General features: G+C 48.3%; 1 protein-coding gene and 1 non-coding gene across 19 annotated transcripts in view; one reads left to right on the plus strand and one right to left on the minus strand.

Annotated features, from left to right (window-relative positions):
- Window positions 1-16338, plus strand: part of SLC22A14 (solute carrier family 22 member 14) — a 36611-nt gene extending 20273 nt beyond the window's left edge. For 4 of the 18 annotated variants that reach the window (XM_016940715.3, XM_016940722.4, XM_016940721.3 and 1 more), the window contains exons 2-12: window positions 3656-4171; window positions 4883-4986; window positions 5195-5349; window positions 6690-6858; window positions 10717-10837; window positions 11106-11203; window positions 11477-11691; window positions 12919-13014; window positions 13360-13468; window positions 14081-14281; window positions 15907-16338. In XM_016940715.3, coding sequence (XP_016796204.1) covers window positions 3656-4171; window positions 4883-4986; window positions 5195-5349; window positions 6690-6858; window positions 10717-10837; window positions 11106-11203; window positions 11477-11691; window positions 12919-13014; window positions 13360-13468; window positions 14081-14281; window positions 15907-16126 — 2004 coding nt within the window. In that variant the 3' untranslated portion in view covers window positions 16127-16338. Of the gene's footprint in view, window positions 1-3655; window positions 4172-4882; window positions 4987-5194; window positions 5350-6689; window positions 6859-10716; window positions 10838-11105; window positions 11204-11476; window positions 11692-12918; window positions 13015-13314; window positions 13469-14080; window positions 14282-15906 lie in introns of all 18 variants that reach the window. The other 14 variants (XM_016940716.3, XM_054681683.1, XM_054681687.1 and 11 more) reach the window with 5 other exon arrangements.
- On the minus strand, window positions 1395-1501 carry LOC112208713 (U6 spliceosomal RNA). The gene has a single exon (XR_002943291.1). It is a non-coding gene; the product is annotated as a U6 spliceosomal RNA (small nuclear RNA).
- Window positions 16339-23790: the final 7452 nt, after the last annotated feature.

The raw sequence follows: 23790 nt of genomic DNA on the forward strand, positions 1-23790 counted from the left end.
TGTTTTTAACTGGCCGTGCATGGTGGCAGATTGCCAAGGCAAGCAGATTGCTTGAGCTCAGGAGTTCCAGACCAACCTGGGCAACACAACAAGACCTCGTCTCTACAAAAAATATAAAAATTAGCCAGGTGTGGTGGGTGCACCTGTAGTCTCAGCTACTCAAGGAGGCTGAGGTGGGAAGATTGCTTGAGCCTGGGAGGTCAAGGCTGCTGTAAGCCGAGACTGTGCCCCTGCGCCCTAGCCTAGGTGACCAAGTGAGACACTGTCTCAAAGATAAAATAAAACTGTCTTTACTATGATATATTTTTCTCTCAATGTACTATTAAATTTGATTTACTAACATTGTATTTAGAGTTTTTTGCATCCATTTTTATGAATGAAATGTATCTGTGATTTCCTTTTTGTACTGTAATTTTCTAGTTGTGCTATCAAAGTTAAAATTCTTTGGGAGTATATATCTTTGCCTATTCCCTGAAAAAAAATTATATAAATTGGACTTCCTTTGTGGGAAGATTTTTTTACTTCTACTTTAATTTAGTCATTATAGAACTTTTAAGACTTTCTATTTATTCTTAAATCTGTTTTGAGTAATTTTGTTTTAGAAATTTAATTCACCTAAGTTTTTAAATTCATTGGCATAAAGTTGATGTTAGTATCCAGTTAATATTTTCAGTCTTGCTATATCTGTGTATTCCTTTTTGCATATATAAAAGACTTATTTGTATCTTCTTTTTTATTTTATTTTTTACATAATTTCACTAAAGATTTGTCTATCTTATTAATCTATTCAAGGAACTAATTTTGAACTTTGTTGATTCCCTTTCTTATACTTTTGTTTCTAGTTCCTTAATTTTTGTCTTAACTTTAATACGTTCTTCCTTTACTTTCTTTAGATTTATTCTTTTGTGTTTTTTCCCACTTCTTATGATGGTTGTTTAGCTGATTAATTTTCAGTCTTTCTGATTTTCTGTTATAAAGCACTTAAAGCTATAAACTTGCCACAAGTACCACTTTTTATACCACCCATACGTTTTGATATGTTATGGTTCTTACTGTCACTTATTTATAAATATTTTTAAACTCCCACCATGATTTCTTCTTTAACTTGTGATGTATTCACAAGTTTTTTTTTAACTTAAAAACATATGGAGCTATCTCTATCTCTGTCATCTCTATCTCTATCTTCATTCTATCCTCGTGGGTTAGAAGACTCAATATTGTTGTTAAGATATAAATTCTTCTCCACTATAGATTCAATACAATCTCAATGATTGTATTTATTTAATACAACCAATATTTGAATTTGCTTACATTTTTCCCATTTTTACCACTCATTATTACATCTCCGGCTGTCCTCCAGAGATAATTTTCCTTCTTATCTTTCATTTATTTATTTAAATATGGAACACTTTACAAATTTGTGTGTCATCCTTGTGCAGAGGTCATGCTAATCTTCTCTATATCGTTCCAATTTTAGTATATGTGCTACTGAAGCCAGCACCCTTCTTATCTTTTAAAAGTTCAATCAGGCCGGGCGCGGTGGCTCACGCCTGTAATCCCAGCACTTTGGGAGGCTGAGGCGGGCGGATCATGAGGTCAGGAGATCAAGACCATCCTGGCCAACACGGTGAAACCCCATCTCTACTAAAAAAAAAATACAAAAAATTAGCCGGGCATGGTGGCGGGCGCCTGTAGTCCCAGCTACTCGGGAGGCTGAGGCAGGAGAATGGCATGAACCTGGGAGGCAGAGCTTGCAGTGAGCCGAGATCACACTACTGTACTCCAGCCTGGATGACAGAGCGAGACTCTGTCTCAAAAAAAAAAAAGTTCAATCAAATCAAGTCTCTTACTGTGTGTTCTCTCAATTTCTTGTTATCTCTATAATTACCTTTATTTTACCCTAGTTCTTGACAGACAATTTTGCTGGGTATACAATTCTATGTGGTCTATAATTTTCCATCCACATTTTGAAAATATTCTTTGCTCTTCTGGTTTCCTTGTTGCTTAACTTTCATCTTCCTTTTTTCTTTTTTTGAGACAGGGTCTCGCTCTGTTACCCAGGCTGGAGTGCGGTGGCGTGATCATGGCTCACTGCAGCCTCGACCTCCCTGGCTCAGGTGATCCTTCCACCTCAGCCTCCCGAGTAGCTGAGACTACAGGCACATGCCACCAAGCCTGGCTAAATTTTTTTGAATTTTCTTGTAAAGACAGGGTTTCACTATGTTGCCTAGGCTGGTCTTGAACCCCTGGGCTCAAGCGATCTACCTGCCTGCACCTGCTTCTAACAGGAGACTGCTGAGGCTCTTCATTAGTCAGTGGCCTGTCTTCTCTCCAGCTGATTTTCAAGATCTTTTCTTTGTCATTGGTGTCCTGCAGCTTCATTGCAATGTGTCTAGCCATGGTTTTCTTTTTTATTTGTCGTGCCTAAGTTACATTTCCTGGATCTAAGAATTTGTTTTAAAAGTTTTAGAAAACGTATTGTTTTTATTTCGTCTCCATTTCTCCTTGTGGACTTCCAATTTGATACATGTTAAATCTTCTATCTACCAAGTCTCTTTACCTCTCTCTCACATTTCAGCAATTTATTCCAGTTCACTGATTCTTTGTGTCAAATTTGTTTAACTTTCCTCTTAGTGTTTTTATCTCAACAACAACAACTTGCCGTTTAACAAGCTTTCATTTTTAAAAGTTCGTAATCTTCCTTCCAAAAGTGTCTGCTTTTTCCTGATTGTTGTTGTAAGTTCATTTTCGTAATTACAACCTTTAAATCCTTAAAAAGTTCATACAATAGCTGTTCTAAATTTTATATCTGACAGTTTCAACATCTGCAGTCTAAAAGTCTGTGGTTTCTGGATTCTGTTGACTTGTAGAGTGGCTTGCCTTCTCAAGCTATAATCTCTTTGCTTGATGTACCTCCCTGAGAGTCTTGCAGAATCAACTTGAAGAAATTTTCCTTTAGAGAAGGCTCGCTTCTGCCTCTGCTCTGAGCCAAGGGGTGCCCCGCACCAGGAACTGTTACCCCTTCTGAGAGTTTTGGCTCAAAACAGAGTTTTAAGCTTAGTTTCCCCTCCTTGCTGCTGTTGCAAGGTAATATGCTGACAGTCAGTACTGCTCACCTTCCTCCTTCCCCCCTCCTGCCTTTCCAGTTTGGCTCCATGCTGCACCGCCTCACCACTGCACCAGCCTTGGTGCCCCATCTCTGTGGCCCAGGCTTCCAGCCTCCCACCTTGGGCCCACCTCCTGGCTACTGCCGACGACGCAGATCTTTGTTTGTTTTTGAAGAAAAGGTCCCTAGAGACCTCTCCTACCTTTTGCAAGACCATTGGTGTCTCAGTGTGTGTATAAACAAAAAGTTTGAGTTGTGGGGAAGTTGTAGGAGAGTTCCTAAGAACTTAGTCCTTCATGACAACAGAAGCACAGCATTTTCTAAAACATTAAAAATCTCAATTACACTAAAACTCTAGGATGGTTGGGCCAGGGGGGAATAAATCATGTTAACTAAGAAAGCAAGGGAGGGAACTACTGAGAACGTCAAGGTTGGAATCCATATTGCTTCAAGCCAGAGGCCAGTTCCTGGTCGGTGGCTCCCATGCTGGTCTCTGATGTTTAGGAAGTGGTGTCAGCAGAGACTGAGCTGCACCCTTTCTTTGGACAGATGGCAGGAGAGGAGAACTTCAAGGAAGAGCTCAGATCCCAGGATGCTTCCAGGAACTTGAACCAGCATAAGGTAGCAGGACATCCACATTCCCGGTCTCTGGAGATGCTGTTACGCAGATTTAGGGCTGTCCACACCAAGCAGGATGACAAGTTTGCCAACCTCCTGGATGCCGTGGGGGAGTTTGGCACATTCCAGCAGAGGCTAGTAGCCCTCACCTTTATCCCCAGCATCATGTCGGCCTTCTTCATGTTTGCTGACCACTTCGTGTTCACAGCCCAGAAGCCCTATTGCAATACCAGCTGGATCCTGGCAGTGGGCCCCCACCTGTCCGAAGCTGAGCAGCTGAATCTGACCATACCCCAAGCACCCAATGGCAGTTTCCTGACATGCCTCATGTACCTTCCTGTGCCTTGGAATCTGGATTCTATCATCCAGTTTGGCCTCAATGACACAGACACATGCCAAGATGGGTGGATCTATCCTGACGCTAAGAAGCGATCGCTGATCAATGAGGTATGTCTTGTCCTGGGTTGTCTGTAACTACCCTACAGGCTCAGAGTTGTGCCTCCCACCCTCACTGAATGGGTGGGGAAACCGAAGCTCAGAGATGGGAAGCCATTGGCCTGAGGTCAACCTGCAGAGGCAGGGTCTGGGCAGAAAATTAGATTCCTGTTGCCCAGCCCTGGCCCAGCCTATCTATAGAGTACATTTGGGGTAGAGATGGGTGCTGCATGGCAGGGTTTTCCATCTGTCCAAGAAATCGCTCCTGTAGTTGTGGTTCTGACCTCAGAACTCACAAAAAGTAGGGCTCGGGGAAAGAAGCAGCTTTGATCAGGCATCTCTTACGGGGCTTCCCAACCCGAGCTGCAATCTAGGCCCTTTACAACACAGACCGCCCTAGCATGAATCTGCAGGTTGGGCCTAGCACCTGCCTTTGGGAAAGGGTCTGCACTGATTCCTGCCTTTGCTCAGCTACCCCCTACCCCACACACACATCTTGGCCTATGCCTCTGGTCACTCTCTCCAGGCCCAGCTCTCAGGGTGGAGCAGGTGCCAGAGGGGTTGCAGAGGTAACAGAGCAGAGGCAACAGCTTAGGCACGCTGCATACTGTCACCTGCCCCTACCCCAGGTCCCCTTGGCCTATAGGTCCCACGCTGGGATGAGGCTCAGTCTCTGGACCCAAAGGTGGGCACCCGTGGCCAATCTCTGTGTCTGACCCACAGTTTGACTTGGTATGTGGCATGGAGACGAAGAAGGACACTGCACAGATCATGTTCATGGCAGGGCTCCTGATAGGCTCTCTCATCTTCGGGCTCATAACTGACAAGTGAGTCCCCGGGAGTTTCTGCTGGTCCCTGAGCCATCCCAACTCCTCCTCATGGGCATTCAGGGTTGGATTGTGTCAGGCTGAGGGAGGTGAGGGTAGGGGTTCTCCAGGGACCCATGGATGGCTCAGGGCCTGGCCTAGGTGTATCCGGCTGGGGCCAGCCAGGGAGATCCCGGCACTTGGTGCAGCCTCCCTTTGACACCTGTAGGATGGGCCGCTACCCTGCCATCCTGCTGTCACTGCTGGGGCTGATCATCTTCGGCTTTGGGACAGCCTTTGTGAACAGCTTTCACCTGTATTTGTTCTTTCGCTTTGGCATCTCGCAGTCAGTGGTGGGCTACGCCATCAGCAGCATTTCTTTGGGTGAGACTGGGCCTCAATGGGGCAGGGCAGGGTGGCACAGGGGCATGGCGGCATAGGCGGGTGACAAGGGGACATAGTGGCAGGGGGCGTGGCGGCATAGGCGGATGGCAAGGGGGCGTGGTGTAGCTGTAAGAGGGCATGGCGGGGGTGTGGCGGCGTGGGCATCTGCTGGGATCCCACAGGACACAGAGTCAGGGGCCTAATTGGACAGGCAGAAGTGGAAGGGATCTCCGTTCCTGGCTGCCTGGAGATGCCAGAGAATCAGTGCCCTGACTGCCCTTCCACCTTCATCCTCCTTCCTAACTCCCTCATACCCCACACCTTCCACCGCATACTCTTTGCATACCCTCAAGCCCCATGGGTTACATTTACTGAGCCCTTAAGAAAGGCCAGGCAAAAAAAAAAAAAAAACAGAAGAAGAAGGAGGAGGAGGAGGAAAGAAGAAGAAAGAAGGAGGAGGAGGAGGAGGAAAGAAGAAGAAAGAAGAAGGAAGAGGAGGAGGTGGTGGTGGAGGAGGAGGAGGAAGAGGAGAAGAAGAAGAAAGAAGAAGGAAGAGGAGGAGGTGGTGGTGGAGGAGGAGGAGGAGGAAAGAAGAAGAAAGAAGAAGGAGGAGGAGGTGGTGGTGGAGGAGGAGGAGGAAGAGGAGAAGAAGAAGAAGGAGAAGGAGAAAAAGCCAGGCAGCTGCTGAGCCCTTTATATGCATTGTCTCATTTCCTCCTGATGCGGCTCTCTTCAGCAGGCACTATTCTATTACTCCTTCAGCTGAGGAGGACTCTTTAGCCTCAGAGAAGTTAACCAACTTGCACAGGGTCACACGGCAACTAAGTGAAGAAGCTGGGACTTCAACCCAGGCCTATGAGACACTAAAGCACCCAGTGCAGCCTTATAGCTGCAGCTGCCTAGTTGCTCAGGGTTTCCTGGCAGGAGAACCTCTTCTCATTGGGAGCCTTAGGCCTAGGTGGCCAAAGCAAGAATACACTCAGAGCAAAGACAAGGACAATGATTCCTCGCCTGAGCATGTGTCAGGCCACGTGTCTGGTATTGTGTCTTTTCTATAAGAGGCACATGGTCAGACAGGGGATGTGCAGAGGGAGCAGCCAGATGGAGAGGGATGGAAGCTGTGTATATGATTAGGAGATAAGGGTGTGCCCTGGCGGGAACAGAGGCACTCTACCGGGCTCTGAGGGGCTGTCTCTGGACCCAGTGCAGAGACGAGCAGAAGAAGCTTTGCCTGATCTCAACTATCCAGAGCAAGTGGGGACACCCAGCAAGGCTGGATGCAAGGGCAGCCCTGGGGACCCTGACGTAACCATGGTTTTGTCCTCTTGGCCTCTGCACAGCCACTGAGTGGTTAGTGGGTGAGCACCGGGCCCACGCCATTATCCTGGAACACTGCTTTTTCGCCGTTGGGGCCATGTTGCTGACAGGGATCGCCTACAGTCTTCCCCACTGGCGGCTGCTGTTTCTGGTGGGTGGGATACTTGTGATCCCCCTCATCTCCTATATCTGGTGAGCAAGCGAGTACAGGGCATGTACAGGGCTGGGTCTGATGGGCTGGATGTCGACGAGTATGGAGGGTCCTTGAAGCTGTGGGAATGGGTGGGATTTCCCCTGGGAGAAAGTGCATGTGGATGGGATGAGATAGGAAGGCACCAAGGGCAGAGCCTCTGAACCTCCTCCCCGACCCAGAGAAGACCCTAAAAGAGATGTTAGAGAGGTGGTCAGAAAACCAGGAGGAAGAGTGTTGAAGGCCAAGGGGTTAAGGCCAAGGGAAGGGTCAGTGTTGAAGGCAAGAGGGGTGATGCTGGGAAAGGGTCTGCCAGCCTTGGTGACCTTCTTGAGGTGGCTTCACTGCAGTGGCAGAGGGTTGAGGAGTGACTAGGAGCAGAAGAAATTCAGCCACGAGATGACTTTGGTAGAAAGAGGGAGAAAGGGATGATGATTTATATGGGTAACTAAGACAGAGTCAGGGAAGAGTATCAGATGTTTTGAGTGTAGGGGAGTCACAGACAGGAACCTAAGAGATTAAAGCTGGGAAAGGACAACTGATGGGGCAAAACTTGGAGGAATAAGGGTTGAGAACAAAAGTGAGATGCCAAAAGAAAGAAGCTTAACTTTGGGCAGGTGGGAAAAGAGAGGGACAAAAGAGAAGGCAGAGAGGGAGGTGAGAAGAAGCTGAAAGAACCCACGTGTGAAGGGTTAGGCAGTTCTGCATGAAGCAATGATCATATTTAATCCTGAAATTATTACATTTAATCTTGACCCCTCTAGAAGAAGTATGCTACTCCCATGTCATGGGAGGTGGGGAGGAGGGAGAACTGAGGCTTCAGAGGGTGGAAATAACTTGTCTAACATCACACAGCTAGAAAGTGGGGCACCTGGGATTTGAACTCAGGGGCTGTCTCCAAAGCCTCTGCATTTTAACTGTACCATATGTAGTAAGAATGATAAGAGATGGGGTTAACAGCATGGGGGCTGGGCGCAGTGGCTCATGCCTGTAATCCCAACACTTTGGGAGGCTGGGGTGGGAGGAGCGCTTGAGGCTAGGAGTTTGGGACCAGCCTGGGCAACATAGCAAGACCTTGCCTCTACACAAAATTTTAAAGTTAGCCAGTCATGGTGGCACACACTTGTAGTCCCAGCTACTTGGGAGGCTGAGGTGGGAGGATCACTTGAGCCCAGGAGATCATGGCTGCAGTGAGTTATGATTGTATTACTGCACTCCAGCCTGGGCAAAAGAGTGAGATCCTGTTTAAAAAAAATTTCAGTCCAGTTCAATTAAAAACTTTAATCTTACATCAGATCCACAGCTTTTTCCTGGCCCCTTGCTCAGGATAGTGGCCAAGGGGGATGAGGTCTGTTCTGACCTATTGTTCTTCCTCCTGTCTCCTTGTTCTGATTTTCCAGGTTCTAGGCATGGGATAAGGACATCAGATAAAATAGATCAAAGACTGACATGGCAGGGGCTATTATAGTCTCTCAGGGTCCTCTGTAGGGTAGATATTCAAATACCATAACTCTCAGGTCCATTTGTGGGTCTTCTGAGCATTGGAATTTCCTAATGCTCCCAGTGCTCTGTTTGTGACCTCCCTCAGCTCCTGTCCCTGGCAGTTCACCCCATAACCTCTTTCTGTAGGGGTCTCCTCATCCTAGCACATGGGGTGCCTTTAAGACAGCAGGGTCCACTTGGCCAAAAAACCCCACTGTTCCCCAGCCTCCACCCTGTTGTGGTGGGCTGCTCCAATCAACCTCCTGCCTTCATTATACCCAGATGAGAGATGGGCATCATTCTCCGGGTTTACGTAGGCCCTCAAACTCCAGGTGGCACATATTAACTCTCCTATAATCTCTCTCACTGTCTGGAATACCAGGACAAGCCCCCATGTTTCTGAATTAGCAAGTTCCAGCCAGAGTGGGATGGCAGATGTCCTTTTTCAAAGGCAGTCCCCGCATCTATCTAAGGAGTTCTCTTGAACTCCCCTTTGCCTAGCTCGAGTAGATGAGAGTTGTATGGGGAGTGAGGAGGAGAGATTCAAGACCCTGTCACTTCCATGAACTGGATTCCCAGCCTCTATTGGTAGGCTGTTAGCAGTGAGCACCAATGTACTATGGGTGCTGAAGATCCCTCTTTTGACATAGTTGTGTCCCCTAGGCTTTGGCAGTCTGGGCCTGTGATGGAAGGGGCAGTACCAATGATCTCTAATGTATCTTTGGGGTTATTCTTTTAGTGTCTTCAAGGATAGTGCCTGGCTTCCACTTATTTGTACTGGCCTCCTTATCAAACAGTAGCTTGGCCACATCCTTGGTGTTCTCTCCCAAACACACTTTGTTATTCATGGAAAATGAATAAACAGCATGGCCAACATGAGCATTGGACAAATCTGCTTCCCTTTTAATTATAAATTCTAATTTGTTTCTCTCTTCTCACATTTTACTATAAGTAGTCAAGAGAAGCCATACCACACCCTCAACACTTTGCTTAGGGACTTCTTCTGCCAAATGTCCTATTTCATCACTTACAAGTTCCTTCTTTCACAAACACTAGGGCATGAATACAGTTCAGCCAAGCTCTTTGCCATTTTGTAGCAAGGATTGCCATTTCTCCAGTTTCTAATAGTTCCTCATTTGCATCTGAGACCTCATCAGAATGTCTTTATTGTCCATATTTATGTCAACATTCTGTTCATGACCTCTTCAGTGCATTTGTTACATTTCTCCCATTGTGTCCTCCCTCCCATTCTCTTTGTCCTTGAGAGTTGGTTTCCTTTTCTTATTCCTGTTTTTTCAGTGGACATGAGGCCAATCCCCCATCTTTTTGAAGAAGTCTCAGTTTAATGGCTTTGTTTAGGAGAGTTCCACAGCCTTAGAGTGGAAAATGATGACTGATTGCTGAACCCTGGTGGGAGAGAGGAGGAGCAGGGCAGGTATAAGGAATGAAGTTGTCTCTAGTGTCTTGAGTGTATGTTTATGGCAGCCAGCCAGAGTCCTGGTCAGGGAGGGAGTGCTGGTATAAGAAATCAGCAGGCACAGTTTTATTAAAAAGTTATACCACCTTAGGGGACTGAGGCTGTACCAGTCCCCAAGTACATAGCTCTGCCTCTGTGTCCTCGGGCAAGCCTTTTACTCCTTGAGCCTGGGAGTAAAATGGGGATAATCATACTAGGTCCAGGTTTGGATGAGGATTAAACAAGACTATATATACAAGGGCACTGAGCACCATTTTTCACACATACGTGCTTTTTATGCCAATCTGTGTGGATTCTGACAGCCTGAGAGGATGGGAAAAAACAGAGAGGAGTTATTCTGAAGTCAAAGGCAATAGAGATGTGGCGGGGGAGAGATGGGACAGAGTAGAGACCTTCAGTCACCCCTCCATTCACCCAGGCAGAGTGCTGGGCACTGGGGTCAGACCCAAGGTCCTGCCCCCTCACACTCCTCAGGCTGTTGGGGAGACAGATAGGGAACAGGAGAAATCCCAAATAAGGGCATGGGGGCTCTACAGGAGGCTGTGGGCATGGAGGTCGGAGCCCTCAGCATGCCTGAGCAGATAGGGGTGGCCCCCTAGATAGAAAAGGAGAGAGCTCTCAGTGATTACTGAGGGCAAATCAAGGAGACTGGAGACAGAGGCAGCCGGTGGTCAGGGTGTTACCTAGCAGCAGTGGAGGCCATGTGAGGCTTAGACAGGGGAAGGGCTGACCGCCAGGGAGGAGCAGAGGGCAGCTCGAGGTCAGTGGTGGCCTTCAAGGCCCTGACATCTGAATCACCTCATGCTGGCACAGGATGGCCACAGCTGAGGCCACGAGAGGGCCAGCAGGGGGTCTCTGGGCATCATAGAACGGTGAGATAAGAGAGGGGCTGGCCACGCAGGATTCTCCCGGAGTCCCCGCGGTGGCTGATGATGAAAGGGAAGGTGAAGGAGGCCAAGCAGGTGCTGTGCTACGCCGCAAGTGTGAACAAGAAGACCATTCCTTCAAATCTGCTGGACGAGGTAAAGGGCTTCTGGCCAGGAGTGGGGCCGGAGCAGTGGGCTGTGGAAGGGCCCCTTCCCTCCTCATCCTTTCAGGTGGGACATGGGTCCAGAGGGTGCCCCCAGTCCACTGCTTAAGGACAATGGTGACAGCAAAATTGAACCCTGCCAGGGAAGGCCAGAAGCCAGCTGGCACTTTCAGGGACAGGCAGGCCTTGTGGGTGCTGTGGGGCTGGGGAGCAAGCTGGGGTCTTGGCCCTGCCTCTGACTGGTCCTGCTTGTTCTGTAGCTGCAGCTGCCCAGAAAGAAGGTGACTCGGGCCTCTGTCCTGGACTTCTGTAAGAATAGGCAGCTCTGCAAGGTGACCTTGGTGATGAGCTGTGTGTGGTGAGTATCCAGGGCTCGCTGGCAGGGACTGCGAACAGGTGCGCAGGCCGGAAACCCTAGGGAGAGGATGGGAATGGTCAGGCTGCAGGGGAGGCAGCCCAAGGACACAGATCACAGGTCTCTGTGCTTATTTCTCTCCTCCGTTCCTACCCTGACCCTTGCTGCTCTGCCTCTGTCTTTATTCCTGGCTCCGTGTGTGTGTGTGTGTGTGTGTGTGTGTGTGTGTGTGTGTGTGCGCGCGCGCGTGCGCACTTGCCTCCTGGCTTCATCCAGGTTTACCGTCAGTTACACCTATTTTACGTTGAACCTGAGAATGAGAGAGCTGGGCGTGAGCGTCCACTTCAGACACATGGTCCCCAGCATCATGGAGGTGCCTGCCCGGCTGTGCTGCATCTTTCTCCTCCAGCAGATTGGGAGGAAGTGGAGCCTGGCTGTGACTCTCCTCCAAGCCATCATCTGGTGCTTGCTTCTCCTTTTCCTCCCTGAAGGTACAGCTCATCCTTCCCCTGTGGCCTGCCCACAGCCTTCCTGCTTCCCAAAACCCCTCCCCAGTGCCGCCTGCCGTGGCCGGCCACCTAGACATCCTGGGAATCAGCCTTCTGCACCTATAGCCCACCCACCCCACAGAGGCCCCAGCACCTCCAATCCCTGGAGCACTGCCCTTCCTGGGTGGGGTCCCCCAGACAGGGCACCCACACTCTCTCAGAGGCCTGAAAGAGGAGGGTGTACTTTCCAGAGGACAGCAGGCAGCCTTCTTCCAGCAGATTCCAATCCACCTTAGAAGTAGGTCTAATGGTTACATGTGAATAAATGATGGCAAAAATATTCCTTCAACTGCTGCCCAGGCCCACCTGTCATCTGTAGCCCCTTTGACTGGGAAATGCCTGTTGTTCCCTGTAGCTTCACCAGGAATAACCTGACCACTGAAAAATTGAGTGTAATATGGGGCTCAGCACTCAGGAACAGCTCTTGTATGGAGGCCCCTCCTTTCCAGAGGGGCTCAGTGCCCCATTCCTGCTGGCTTAGCACTAGAAAAGGAAACAGGAAGGGCTGGTGTTATCTTCAGAATCTCAAAGAGCCCTAAACAGTGGATACACCACAGGTCCTAGAGCTGGAGCGATCTGTGCAGCACATGCACTTAGAATGACTGCCTGCGGAGCCCTTTCACAGTCGCAGCAAGGGCAGGGGAGGCTAGATCTGGGCCTGCCTGGAGAGGCTCCCTCCCTTTCTCCAGGGCTAGAATTGTGTGTGTCTGGATTAGGACCCTTCCACTCCCAGATGCTGGCAGTGTAGATTGGCTAACACAAAATGTGGAAGCAAATTCATTATTGAATATTAATTGCCTGGTGGTTTTTAAAAAAGCAGGTCTACACTGAGTCAAGCAGCAATATGTAAACTCAGAAGTGTGAGAGAAACTAGGAATGGACTCCCTGGTAGATACAACTGGATCTCTGATTTCATCCCAGAGACAAGAAAAGCCAGGACTGGAATGGGAGTAAGGCTGGGGCAGGGTCCTGCAGAGGCTGACAGGCAGGCAGGCAAGCAGGCAGGGGCTGAAGCCCCCAGCTTCACCAGGTCTGAGGAATGGGCTTTCCCCAGTTTCCCCTTCATTGTGCCTGCCTAGCTGGCCGGAGAACATCCTGGAATGTTTGGGAGCCATCCCAGCCATTCAAGCCCCAGGAACCAAACACCCCCTTACTCTGACCACCTTGCAGAGCCCCGGTGGTACAGCCCTGAGCAGGGGTCCCAACCCACAGGACACAGGCCTGGCCCTGAGTGGATCCCCAGTGGGGTGAGGAAGCTGCAATTGGGTGAGGAGGTGGAACGAAGACACAGCCTTGGAGGCAGATAAGGGGGTGTTGGGTGTAGCATGGGAGACAGTGGCCTGAGAGGCCATGGGTGTCCCAGGGGACCTCCCCACCCCTGCTGACCAACTCTGCACTGCAAATGTCCTGCCTTCCAGCCTGGTTGGCCTCTGACAACCTGCCCCTCCTCTGACAGAATGCCTGAGCCTGCTGGCCAGCTGGGCAGGTGGTGGGGAAGGCTGTTCAGATGCCTTCTGGGAGGGGTCAAGGGAGGGCTGATGGGTGGGCCTCCTTCACCCGCCCCAGGGGAGGATGGCCTCAGACTCAAGTGGCCACGTTGTCCGGCCACAGAGCTGAAATCCATGACGATCTTGGTGCTCACGCTCGGAGAGTTCAGCCTGGCCGCCACTGTCACTGTATTCTTCCTCTACACCGCTGAGCTCCTCCCCACCGTGCTCAGGTATGGGGTCTGGTGGGCGAGGGGGCCATGGGGACATGCGCAGGGACTGACAATGACAAGATTAATGCAGCAGCTAAGACAAGCATTCACCTGGTGACAAGCACTGTGCTAAACAGTTTACATAAGTAATCTCATTTAAACACCACCAGAAAATCCCCCAAATGCCATCGCTAACCCTATTTCAGATGCAAGACCAGACAGATAAAGGCACTCGATTAAGGGCAGACAGAGCAAGCAGCAGAGCTGGGATTTGGCCCCAGGCAGCCTGACTCCAGCCCCTGCCTTGCACTCACTGCCTGGAAAGTGTTTGGGCCACTTGGAGGCTCAGATCCTTCCCTGAGGTTGGCGATGGGAGCACTATCTTCCTGCCTGGCTGGCATCACTGCCTGTGTCCTCTCCCCGCACATCCACATAATGCTGCATGGTTTCTGCCTCTCCCCCTCCTCATCCCCCTTGAAGGAGGCCCAGAAGAAATTATTGCCTACTTGGAATCACACAATGAGGACGGGACAGGGTGGAGACTGGAGAGTGTGGGTTTTCATGTAGCTGCTGGCCCTGCCCAGCCTCTGAACCCGGCAGACCCCTCACAGGAGCTCTCACTTCCAATTTCAGGGCGACAGGTCTGGGGCTGGTGTCTCTGGCCTCGGTGGCTGGAGCCATCTTGTCCCTGACAATCATCAGCCAGACCCCCTCCCTCCTGCCCATCTTTCTCTGCTGCGTCTTAGCCATCGTGGCCTTTTCCCTCTCCTCCCTGCTGCCGGAAACGCGAGATCAGCCCCTCTCCGAGAGCCTGAAGCACTCCTCACAGATAAGGTAGGTGTGGGAGCCTCCTGGGCTGTGCCAGCATGGGGCCTGGCTCTGAAGCCTTGGCACAGAGAGCGTGCGGGGCATTGTCCATCCCCGCCCCTCTGCCGGAGAGCCTGTGACTCGAAGGCTGCCATGTCCGCAGCAGTCTCTCCGCTCCTCTGGCTGCTGCTGTCTACCTGCTCCCACCCAGCCTCTGCCAGTCCCCATCCTGCTGCCCCTCCTGACCCGGACTGGGCCATGTCGTCTCCTTTCCTTGCCCCTGCCTGCCTGTCTGGATGGGTGCATTGCCTTTGGGCATACCCTCCAGGGGCACTCCTCCCAGAGGCTTCCTCTCCTCCTAGGGACAGAGGACTGGCTTGGAACTGACTCTGAGTACATCTCTTTTCCTGTCTGAACTCCTAGTTCAGTCCTGGTTTTCGTAAAAAACCCAGTCTTGATGAAGGACTCTGGCCTTTTGGCCCCAGCAGCCCAGGACCCCATTTGGGAACTGGGTTCCACCCAACACCTCCATGGGCACTTCTGGCCTCTGATCTCCCAAGTGTCCCCTGGAGAAGACTTGTCATGATTGGCAGAACCATTTCTTCTGGGATTTGGGCCAATGAACACGCTCTCCCTGGACCTGAGGGGACCTGAGCACCAGTGAGGAGCAGAGGTTGCCTGAGGCCCTAGAGTGTCCTCTGCTCTGTGCCACAGGAGTCACTGCCTCTGGCCTTTCTCTGCCCTCCTCCCTACCATCTTCCCCCTTCCCTCCCTCCCTGCTCTCACTGGAACCACACATGCTAGGCACTGTGCCAGGGCTTGACTGTCAAAGGTCAGAGGTCAGCACTCCCTATCCTTGAGAAAACCGTAGCTTATGGGGAGACAGATGATGCAAACAGTTCCTGCTAGAGGACTCTGACAGTGGGATATACAGGATCTGTAGGAACCTAACAAGGGAAGAACGTTAATTTGGGGAGTTGGAGAAAATGTCACAGTGACAACTGAGTAGGGCTTTGAAGGATGGATAGAAACTTGCCCCACTGTAGAGAGAGGAAGTTCAGCGCCGCACAGGAAGAGAGGATAATGGTTATGGGCACAGGTTCCATGTGCCGCAACTTCCTAGGGTGTGCACGGAGAAGTTACCTCATACCTCTGAGACTCAGTTTCTTCATTTGCAAAGTGGAATGAGAACAGAGTAATAACAATAGCTAAGATGAATTGAGCATTTGTTATGTGTTAGACCCTGTTCTACACATGCCTTATCTCGCTCTATCCTCAAAACAATCAAATGCAAGGTAGGTCCTGTCACTATCCCCATTTTACAGGTGAGAACATTGGGGCACAGAGAGGTAAGGCCATGTAGCCCAGCCATCCTCTCCCATGGGTTTTTTTGAGAGGATTAAACCTACATAAAGCAGCTGGCACAGGGTCTGGCATGTGGCAAGTGCTCAGTAAATGCTAGCAGTGAAGATGGTGGACCAACTTCAAAGACAGAAAAGAGAAGGGTCTCGCAAGGGTTGGGAGATGGAGCAGGCCTGATTCTGGAGGCTCCTGGCAAAGCTCAGCTGGGGACCTGCCGGAGTGAGAAAGCCTCACCTCTTGGGAATGCAGGGTTGGGTGCTGCTGAAGGCACAAGCCGCTGCTTTTCTCAGCTTCCAGAAAGATGTGGCCCTGGACTCATCCTCTGATGGCTCATTCAGGAATAAGGTCAAGGACATTAAGACTAAGGAAACATCATCTGATGATATGTCTGAGGAAGCAGCCAAGAATGTCATTCTCAATGCCCAGATCCTGAGATTGGACCCATACCCTGTCTCCAACTCTGCCTTGAAGCAATTCAATAAAGAGGAAGCAAACAGCCAGGCTCCCTGAGGGCCAGGCCCCCAGACCATCTTGGGTTGGAATTGAGTGGCCAAGTATGGGGTCATGGATTCCAGGCCACAAATTCCAGGCCTAGTTCAGTCTGTGGGGCAGGGTCAGTCCTGCTCCCAGGCCAGCCCTTGACATTAAAAAAAAATGCCCCCCGCTTCTGCAGGAGCTCTGCTGTGATTCATTCCAATAAAGGTACAATGTTGGTCTTGAGATGGCTGGGTCAAAGTTGCCCATGTGTGGAGAATGCAGAGGCCCTGGCCTGGAGGAAGATGGGTTAGACAGACTCCTTAGTGTCTTTGTCTAATCGTTCAGGGACAGTGAGGAGCTCTCTGGATGGGGGCAGGGGAGTGGGGAGGGCAATGTCTATGAGGGCCAGAGGTGAAGTGAGGGCAAGACTCTGCCTGCACGCCAACCATACCTGTTAGCCCATGCATCCGCCAGCACGGCGAGTTTCCACCTGAAGCACAGGATGAGGACAGATTACAAAGCTCCATTTTATGCACTAGTCAGGGCAGGGATGGAATGTAAAGGAACATTGAGAACTTCTCTCATTTGTCCCATTGCATAGGGCTTTCTGACCATCTTTCTGCTGATGCTGCAAATAAACATGGCCTTGGGAATTACCCAAATCGGTCCACATCCCTGGGGATGCTTTCCTGATGACTCCACCCTAGCTGACCTCTGGCCTCCACCACTCTGAGGATAAGCCCCCATACCCCAGCTCACACCCTAACTGCCCTGCAGGTGATTCTGCCCTTCCCAGCTGGCATGGGGGTTCTGCCAGGCAGGGCCCAGGACTCCTCAACCAGACTGTGAAGTCCTTGGGTCAGGCCTTTGGTACTACCTCCTCTCTCCCTGTCTTACCTCCTCCACACTTGCCTAGTTTATTGGAAGATCATGGGCTTGCAGAGAATAGCTCTGGTTCGACTCCTCATAGCCTCTGAGGGAGGAAGACAGATAAGCAAGTCAGTTCTCATGGAGCCAGGGCAGCAAGGCCATGGATCTCCCGGGCAGGTTGGAGTCCAGTGAAGCAGGGAGTGGCCTCCAGCATTCCCAGCACTCTGGCCCAGCACACTGCTTTGTGCATGTGCTCCCAAGCTTTGGGACACCAAGAAGCTGGTGTCCATGCCTTTCCCTTTCAGTGTCATTTTCTGTGCCTACTGTTCTTGACTGAGTTTCCTAGGAGGGTCTCCAAAGTGGGGTTTGAAGGGCCAGAAAGTGATCTCACAAAGTATCTGTTCATAGGACCACAGGATGCTCGAAAAGTCTCTGTTGCTCTTTCTGGCAGAGGCCTGTGTGTGAGCTGTGATGCCAACATATTAGCCTTATTTAAACACCTCTCCTCAGGTTACTTTGCCAGGAATCACCTAGTGCCATAGGGAACAGGAGGAAGAGAGGGGTCAGGACAGAAAACTGATGGGGCAGTGTGGGTGTGAAGGAGCTGATTGTACAGGCTGTGGCTGTCAGCGAGACCAACTGCACTCCTACACGCTTTCAATTTTTCTTAGGTGGCCAAGGCTTGTCAGTCAGTTCCAGATAGGACCTACCTAGTTGTTTACTGAATCAATGGCTAATAATATTTAGAGTTTGACATTATGTATTTTACTAGACTAGACCCATGCTGTCCCATACAGCAGCCACTAACCAGACGTGGGTATCGAGGGCTTAAAATATGCCTAGTCTGGGAGGCTGAGGTGGGCGGATCACCTGAGGTTGGGAGTTCCAGACCAGCCTGGCCAACATGGTGAAACCCCCTCTCTACTAAAAATACAAGAATTTTTAGTGGGCATGGTGGTGGGCGCCTGTAGTTCCAGCTACTCAGGAGGCTGAGGCAGCAGAATTACTCGAACCCGGGAGGCAGAGCTTGCAGTGAGCCGAGATCGCGCCATTGCACTCCAGCCTGGGCAACAGAGCGAGACTCCGTTTCAAAACAAACAACAACAACAACAACAACAAATGTTGCTAGTCTGATTTGAGATGTGCTATAACTGTGAAAAACACACTGGATTTCAAAGGCTTAGTACAACATAAAACAAAATATCTCAATATTTTTAATATAGATCACATGTAAAAATGGCAGCATTTTGGATATATTGAGCAGATAAAACATTAAAATTAATTGCACCTATTCTTATTAATTTATTTTAATTTTACTTTAAGCTCTGGAATACATGTGCTGAACGTGCAGGTTTGTTACATAGGTATACATGTGCCATGGTGGTTTGCTGCACCCATCAACCCATCATCTAGGTTGTAAGCCCTGCATGCATTAGGTATTTGTCCTAATGCTCTCCTTCCTCTTTCCTCCCATCCCCTGACAGGCCCCGGTGTGTGATGTTCCCCTTTCTGTGTCTATATGTTCTCATTGTTCAACTCCCACTTATGAGTGAGAACATGCGGTGTTTGGTTTTCTGTTCCTTTGTCAGTTTGCTGAGGATGATGGTTTCCAGCTTTATCCATTTCCCTGCAAAGGACATGAACTCATTCTTTTTTATGGCTGCATAATATTCCACGGTGTATATGAATTGCACCTATTCTTAAAAATGTTTTGAAATGTGACTGCCAAAAATTTTAAAACTATACATGACTTGCATCTGTGTCTCACATTATAGTTCTATTACACAGAACTAGACTAGAACATTCCTTTTATTGGTCTCACACGTCATTATTATCACACAGGTATCTTGGTGTAATGCCTAAAATTAAATGCCAAAATTGTATGAAATTGTATGTTGTCAATACTCTTTCTCACACGTGATATTTTTATGATACAATAGACAGTGTTGACATGTTGGCAGGAGCCTCCCTGTGTGCAGACAGAGAGAGAGAGAGGTCAGTAATCTTGCAGCTTGTGATGGTACCCATGGATGCCTGTGAACTGTGAATTCTGGATCTCTAATTTCCTGGTCACTGACTACTTGCCTTTGTGGAATTCTCATCTGCTTCTTTTAGCTGTTTGTATATTTCTACCACTGTTCAAGCATTGGCCTAAATGTGGCAGCAGCCTCTTGTTCTAGGTTATCCCCTTTCATCCCCATCCTTTACATGGGATGCTGCTAACAATTTACCAAAGGCCTTGAGGTCATGTTGAGGGGATGCACGGGGTGAGTGTGAAGCAGCTTGGTACAGGATGAGGCCCCCAGGACGTGAGTAGAAAACTTAGCTCCCCATGAATGCAAGCCCCAAGCCCAGAAACCTAAACACTTGTGAATCCCGTAAGGCCTTGGCAGAAGCAAACACTAAAGCAATCCACAACAAGGTTGCCACAGTAACTCAAGACTTAACAGGGCTTCTAAGGAAGATGAATCTCAATGAAATGAACTTGTAAGTAAAAATTACTGAGCACATGAAGAAATAAAATGGCATAAAAACAGAAGGAATACACTGGAGGGTTTGCCGTCAATGAACTAGTGGTGAGAGTGCTCTTTCTGAAAAGACTTTGTTTAAAATGTTCAGAGATAAAGTCACATAACACCTAAGACACAAACTTGGAAAATGACACCCATAAATCCTAGAAATGAACACTATAGTGGCTGAATTAAAGAACACAATAGAGAAGTAAAATCAGAATAAGACACTGCACAAGGAGTGAGTTGCTTGATTATTTAATTATTAAATATAACTCCCCTGTCTCTATTAATGCTTTTTGCCATAAGTTTTCTTTCACTTGACATTCTTACAGTAATCTTTTAAACTTTTTAAGTGAAGAATAACATATGTAGAAGTGCATAAATCATTTAATGTGTTTTTGTTTATTTGTTTTTAGAGACAGGGTCTCGATCTTGTTCCCAAGCCGAAATGCAGTGGTACAATCATAGCTCACTGCATCCTCGATTTCCTGGGCTCAAGTGATCCTCCTGCCTCAGCCTCCCAAAGTGCTAGGATTACAGGTGTGAGCCACCATGTCCAGCCCTGTTTTTTTGAATATCACAAAGCACATACTGGGTATCCATTGCCCTTATGAAGAAACAGAAAATTATCAGCATCCCAAAGCTCCCTCCTTCCTCTCTCAGTCACCACCTCCCCTTCCTTCAAGGTAATTACTCATTTCTAACAATATAGGTTACTTCTACTTGTTTTTGAACTTTATAAGAGCAGTCACAGTTTGAACTCTTGCTTCTTTCACTCAACTCTGAGATTCATCCATCATAGCTCACTGCAGCCTCAAACTCCTGGGCTCAAACAATCCTCCTGCCTCAGCCTCCAGAGTAGCTGGGGCTACAGGCACATGCCACCATACCTGGTTAATTTAAAAAAAAAAAAACTGGAGGCTGGGCACAGTGGCTCATGCCTGTAATCCCAGCACTTTGGGAGGCGGTGGGTGGATCACTTGAGGTCAGGAGTTTAAGACCAACTTGGCCAACATGGAGAAATCCCACCTCTACTAAAAATATAAAAATTAGCCTGGCATGGTGATGCGTGCGTGTAATCCCAGCTACCTGGGAGGCTGAGGTGAGAGGATGGCTTGAACCTGGGAAGCAGAGGTTGCAGTTAGCCGAGATGGTGCCACTACACCCCAGCCTGGGTGACAGAGTGAAACTCCATCTCAAATTTTTTTTTTTTTTTTTTAGATCTTGCTATGTCGCCCTAGCTGGTCTTGAACTCCTGATCTCAAGTGATCTGGCCACCTCAGTCTCCCAAGCAGCTGAGGTTACAGGTGCAAGCCACAATGCCCAGCAAGTTTTTTGTTTTTATGCTATATTCTGTTGTATGAACGGGCCACAGGTTATTCATCCATATCCAAAGTGATAAACCTTTGATGCTTTCCAAATGGTGAAAATGTGCTATGATGAATAATGCCTGTGTGAACCTTCTTTTAACTGTACCCTGGAGCACAGACATCTTGGTTTCTCTAGGGTCTTTACCTGGGAGCAAGAATGCTGAGTCAGAGAGAATACATCTCTTAACTTTACTAGATATGCCAAGCCATTATCCTAAGTGGTGTTTCAGTGTACACTTTTAAAAAGCAGGGTAGAAGACTTCATGTGTGTCACATCTTTGATAATACTTGATTTTTTCAGATTAAGTTTTACCCAATCTATGGCTGTGTAGTGTTATATCTTGAGTTTAAATTTGCATTTCCCCCCTTCCTAAGGAGGTTGAGCACTTTTTCATAAATGCATTGGCCACTTGGATTTTCTGTTCTGTGAAGTACCTAGTCAAGTCTTTCACCCATTTTTGTTTTATGGATCTTGTTGTTGTTGTTGTTGTTGTTGTTGTTGTTTTGAGACAGAGTCTTGCTCTGTCACCCAGGTTAGAGTACAGCAGCACGATCTTGGCTCACTGCAACCTCCGCCTCCTAGGCTCAAGTGATCCTCTCACTTTAGCCTCCCAAGTAGCTGGGATCACAAGCATGCCACCACCACACTTGGCTAATTTTTGTGTTTTTAGCAGAGACGGGGTTTCACCATATTGGCCAGGCTGGTCTCAAACTCCTGGCCTCAGGTGATCCACCCACCTCGGCCTCCCAAAGTGCTGGGATTACAGACATGAGTCACCATGCCTAGCCCCATTTTTGTATTGAGTTGTCCCTTCTTGTCCTTAGAGTTTCATTGGAGTGCCTTATGTATTCTTGCCATGAGTCCATTATCATCTTATCTGTTTTGCAAACATCTTTCCCTTCTTTGGCTTGCCTTTTCACCTAAATTTTTTTTTGCTTTTCATATTTACATATCTAATCTTCCTGAGACTGGTTTTTTTGTGTGCATGTATGATGTGAAGAAGGCTTTCATCTTCATTTTTTTTTTTATATGGATGCCTGATTTTTCCGGGATCTTTTGTTGGAAAGATGATCTTTCCCCCACTTGTCTCAGTGCCATCATAAATCAAGTGACTATACATGTGGGTTTGGTTCTGGTTCTCTGTTCTGTTTCAGTCACCTGGCCATTCTTCTACCAATACCACACTTTCTTAAGGACTCTAGTGTGTTAACCTCTTGGTATCTAGTAAAGCAAGTTCTCTCATATTGTTTTTTCTTTAAGACGGTCTTGGCTTTTCTTGGCTCTTTGCATTTCCATTTAAATCTTAGAATCAGCTTGTTAAGTTCCACAACAACAAATAATGTGATGGAATTTTGATCAGAGTTGTGGTGACTCTATAGGACAGTTTGCAATACTGAGTCTTCCAAACCAAGAACATGTTATATCGTCTCTACATTTATTTGTCTTCTCCAAAGTCCAATGGTAAACTTTTAGTTTATAGTTTTCTCATTAGAGCCCTTGCATGTTTTTACTTATGTATGGGTACTTTATATTTTTAAGCTTTTGTAAATACTGTCTTTTGTTTTTGTTTTCTTAATTTCATTTTCCATTAATTGCTGGTATTGAGAATTGTAATTTCGTATGTTGATTTTTATATCCACAGCCTTGTTAAATAGTGTCTCTTCCTTTCCAACGTTTGTCTTATATTTCTCTTCCTTGCTTTGCTGTACTAGCTAGTTCTTCCAGTACAACATGGAAAAGAAGTGATGTGCATAGGCATTATTGTCTTGACTCTGATTTTAAAGGGAAATCATTCACCATTTCAACATTGCATGATGTTTTTAGTAAGTTTGTTGTGTTGTACATAGCCATGATCAGATTAAGGAAGTGTTTTACTGTTTCTATATTTCCAGGAGTTTTTCTTCTCCTTTTGATATTAAATTGTATCAAATATTTCCCTTTTGGAAAAGAGCCTCCTCCATCCCAGGGGGCTGTTCTAGAGTAGCTGGAGACCTGAGATGCCAGGTTATCCCCTCTCCAGTTTCCACCCCACCACCCTAGTCTGTGACCTGGTATAGCCCCCTGCCCAGCAGACCTGTTCCTCAGCCCTGGGCCATATTTATTCCATAGCTGTGGGCTGGGGCTGAGGGATAGGGCAGAGCCTCAGAGCTGGTGAGGGGACAGGTATCTCTAGTCATCCTAAGACTCTTGGCCCCAGAACCACAGGGTACAGACCTTCTTGCCAAGCACTTCCTGCACCACCAACGTGGCCTTGTATAGCTTACTGCTCCTATAGGTAGCAGGTTAGGAATGGCCCTGGGCAGGATGTCCAGGCTCTGTGGGCAGTGCAGGGGACTCTGGGAAGGGCTGTAACTGGCAGTGAAGAAAACCTGCAAGGTAATGGAGGTTGGGGGTGCATTGGTGGGTCACACCTCCAGCAGCCCACTGTTTGGAGAGACCTTGAAGGTCACCGTGTCTTTGGCCAGTTCCAAGAGGAAGGGAGGACAAACATGAGCACAGGTGGCCCCATGTACCACCACAGGAAGACTTCACCCATTCACCCACCCCCAGGCTTGCCTGCATCTCAGGTCTGCACCTCTGGTCTTGCTCAGCACCACAGGGCAACTCTGGGATCACATGGGAATGGGGGACTGGCTGCTCTGCAGGAATTCCAAATGGTGCCAGCCCTGGGGAGCCACCTCACCGGGACATGATACATGAGCTCCACTATGGTTTAAACATTTGTCTCTTCCAAAACTCATGGTGAAATTAAATCTCCAATGTGGTGGTATTGAGAGCTGGGCTTTTAAGAGATGATTAGGTCATGGAGGCTCTGCCCTCATGAGTAAATTAATCCATTCATGGATTAATGGATTAACAGGTTATTTTGGGAGTGGGAATGCTGGCTTTATAAGAAGGGGAAGAGAGACCTGAGCTAGAACACTTTTCTCCCTCACCATGCGA

Source organism: Pan troglodytes, chromosome 2 (genome assembly GCF_028858775.2).
Source record: "Pan troglodytes isolate AG18354 chromosome 2, NHGRI_mPanTro3-v2.0_pri, whole genome shotgun sequence".
Classification (NCBI taxonomy): domain Eukaryota; kingdom Metazoa; phylum Chordata; class Mammalia; order Primates; family Hominidae; genus Pan; species Pan troglodytes.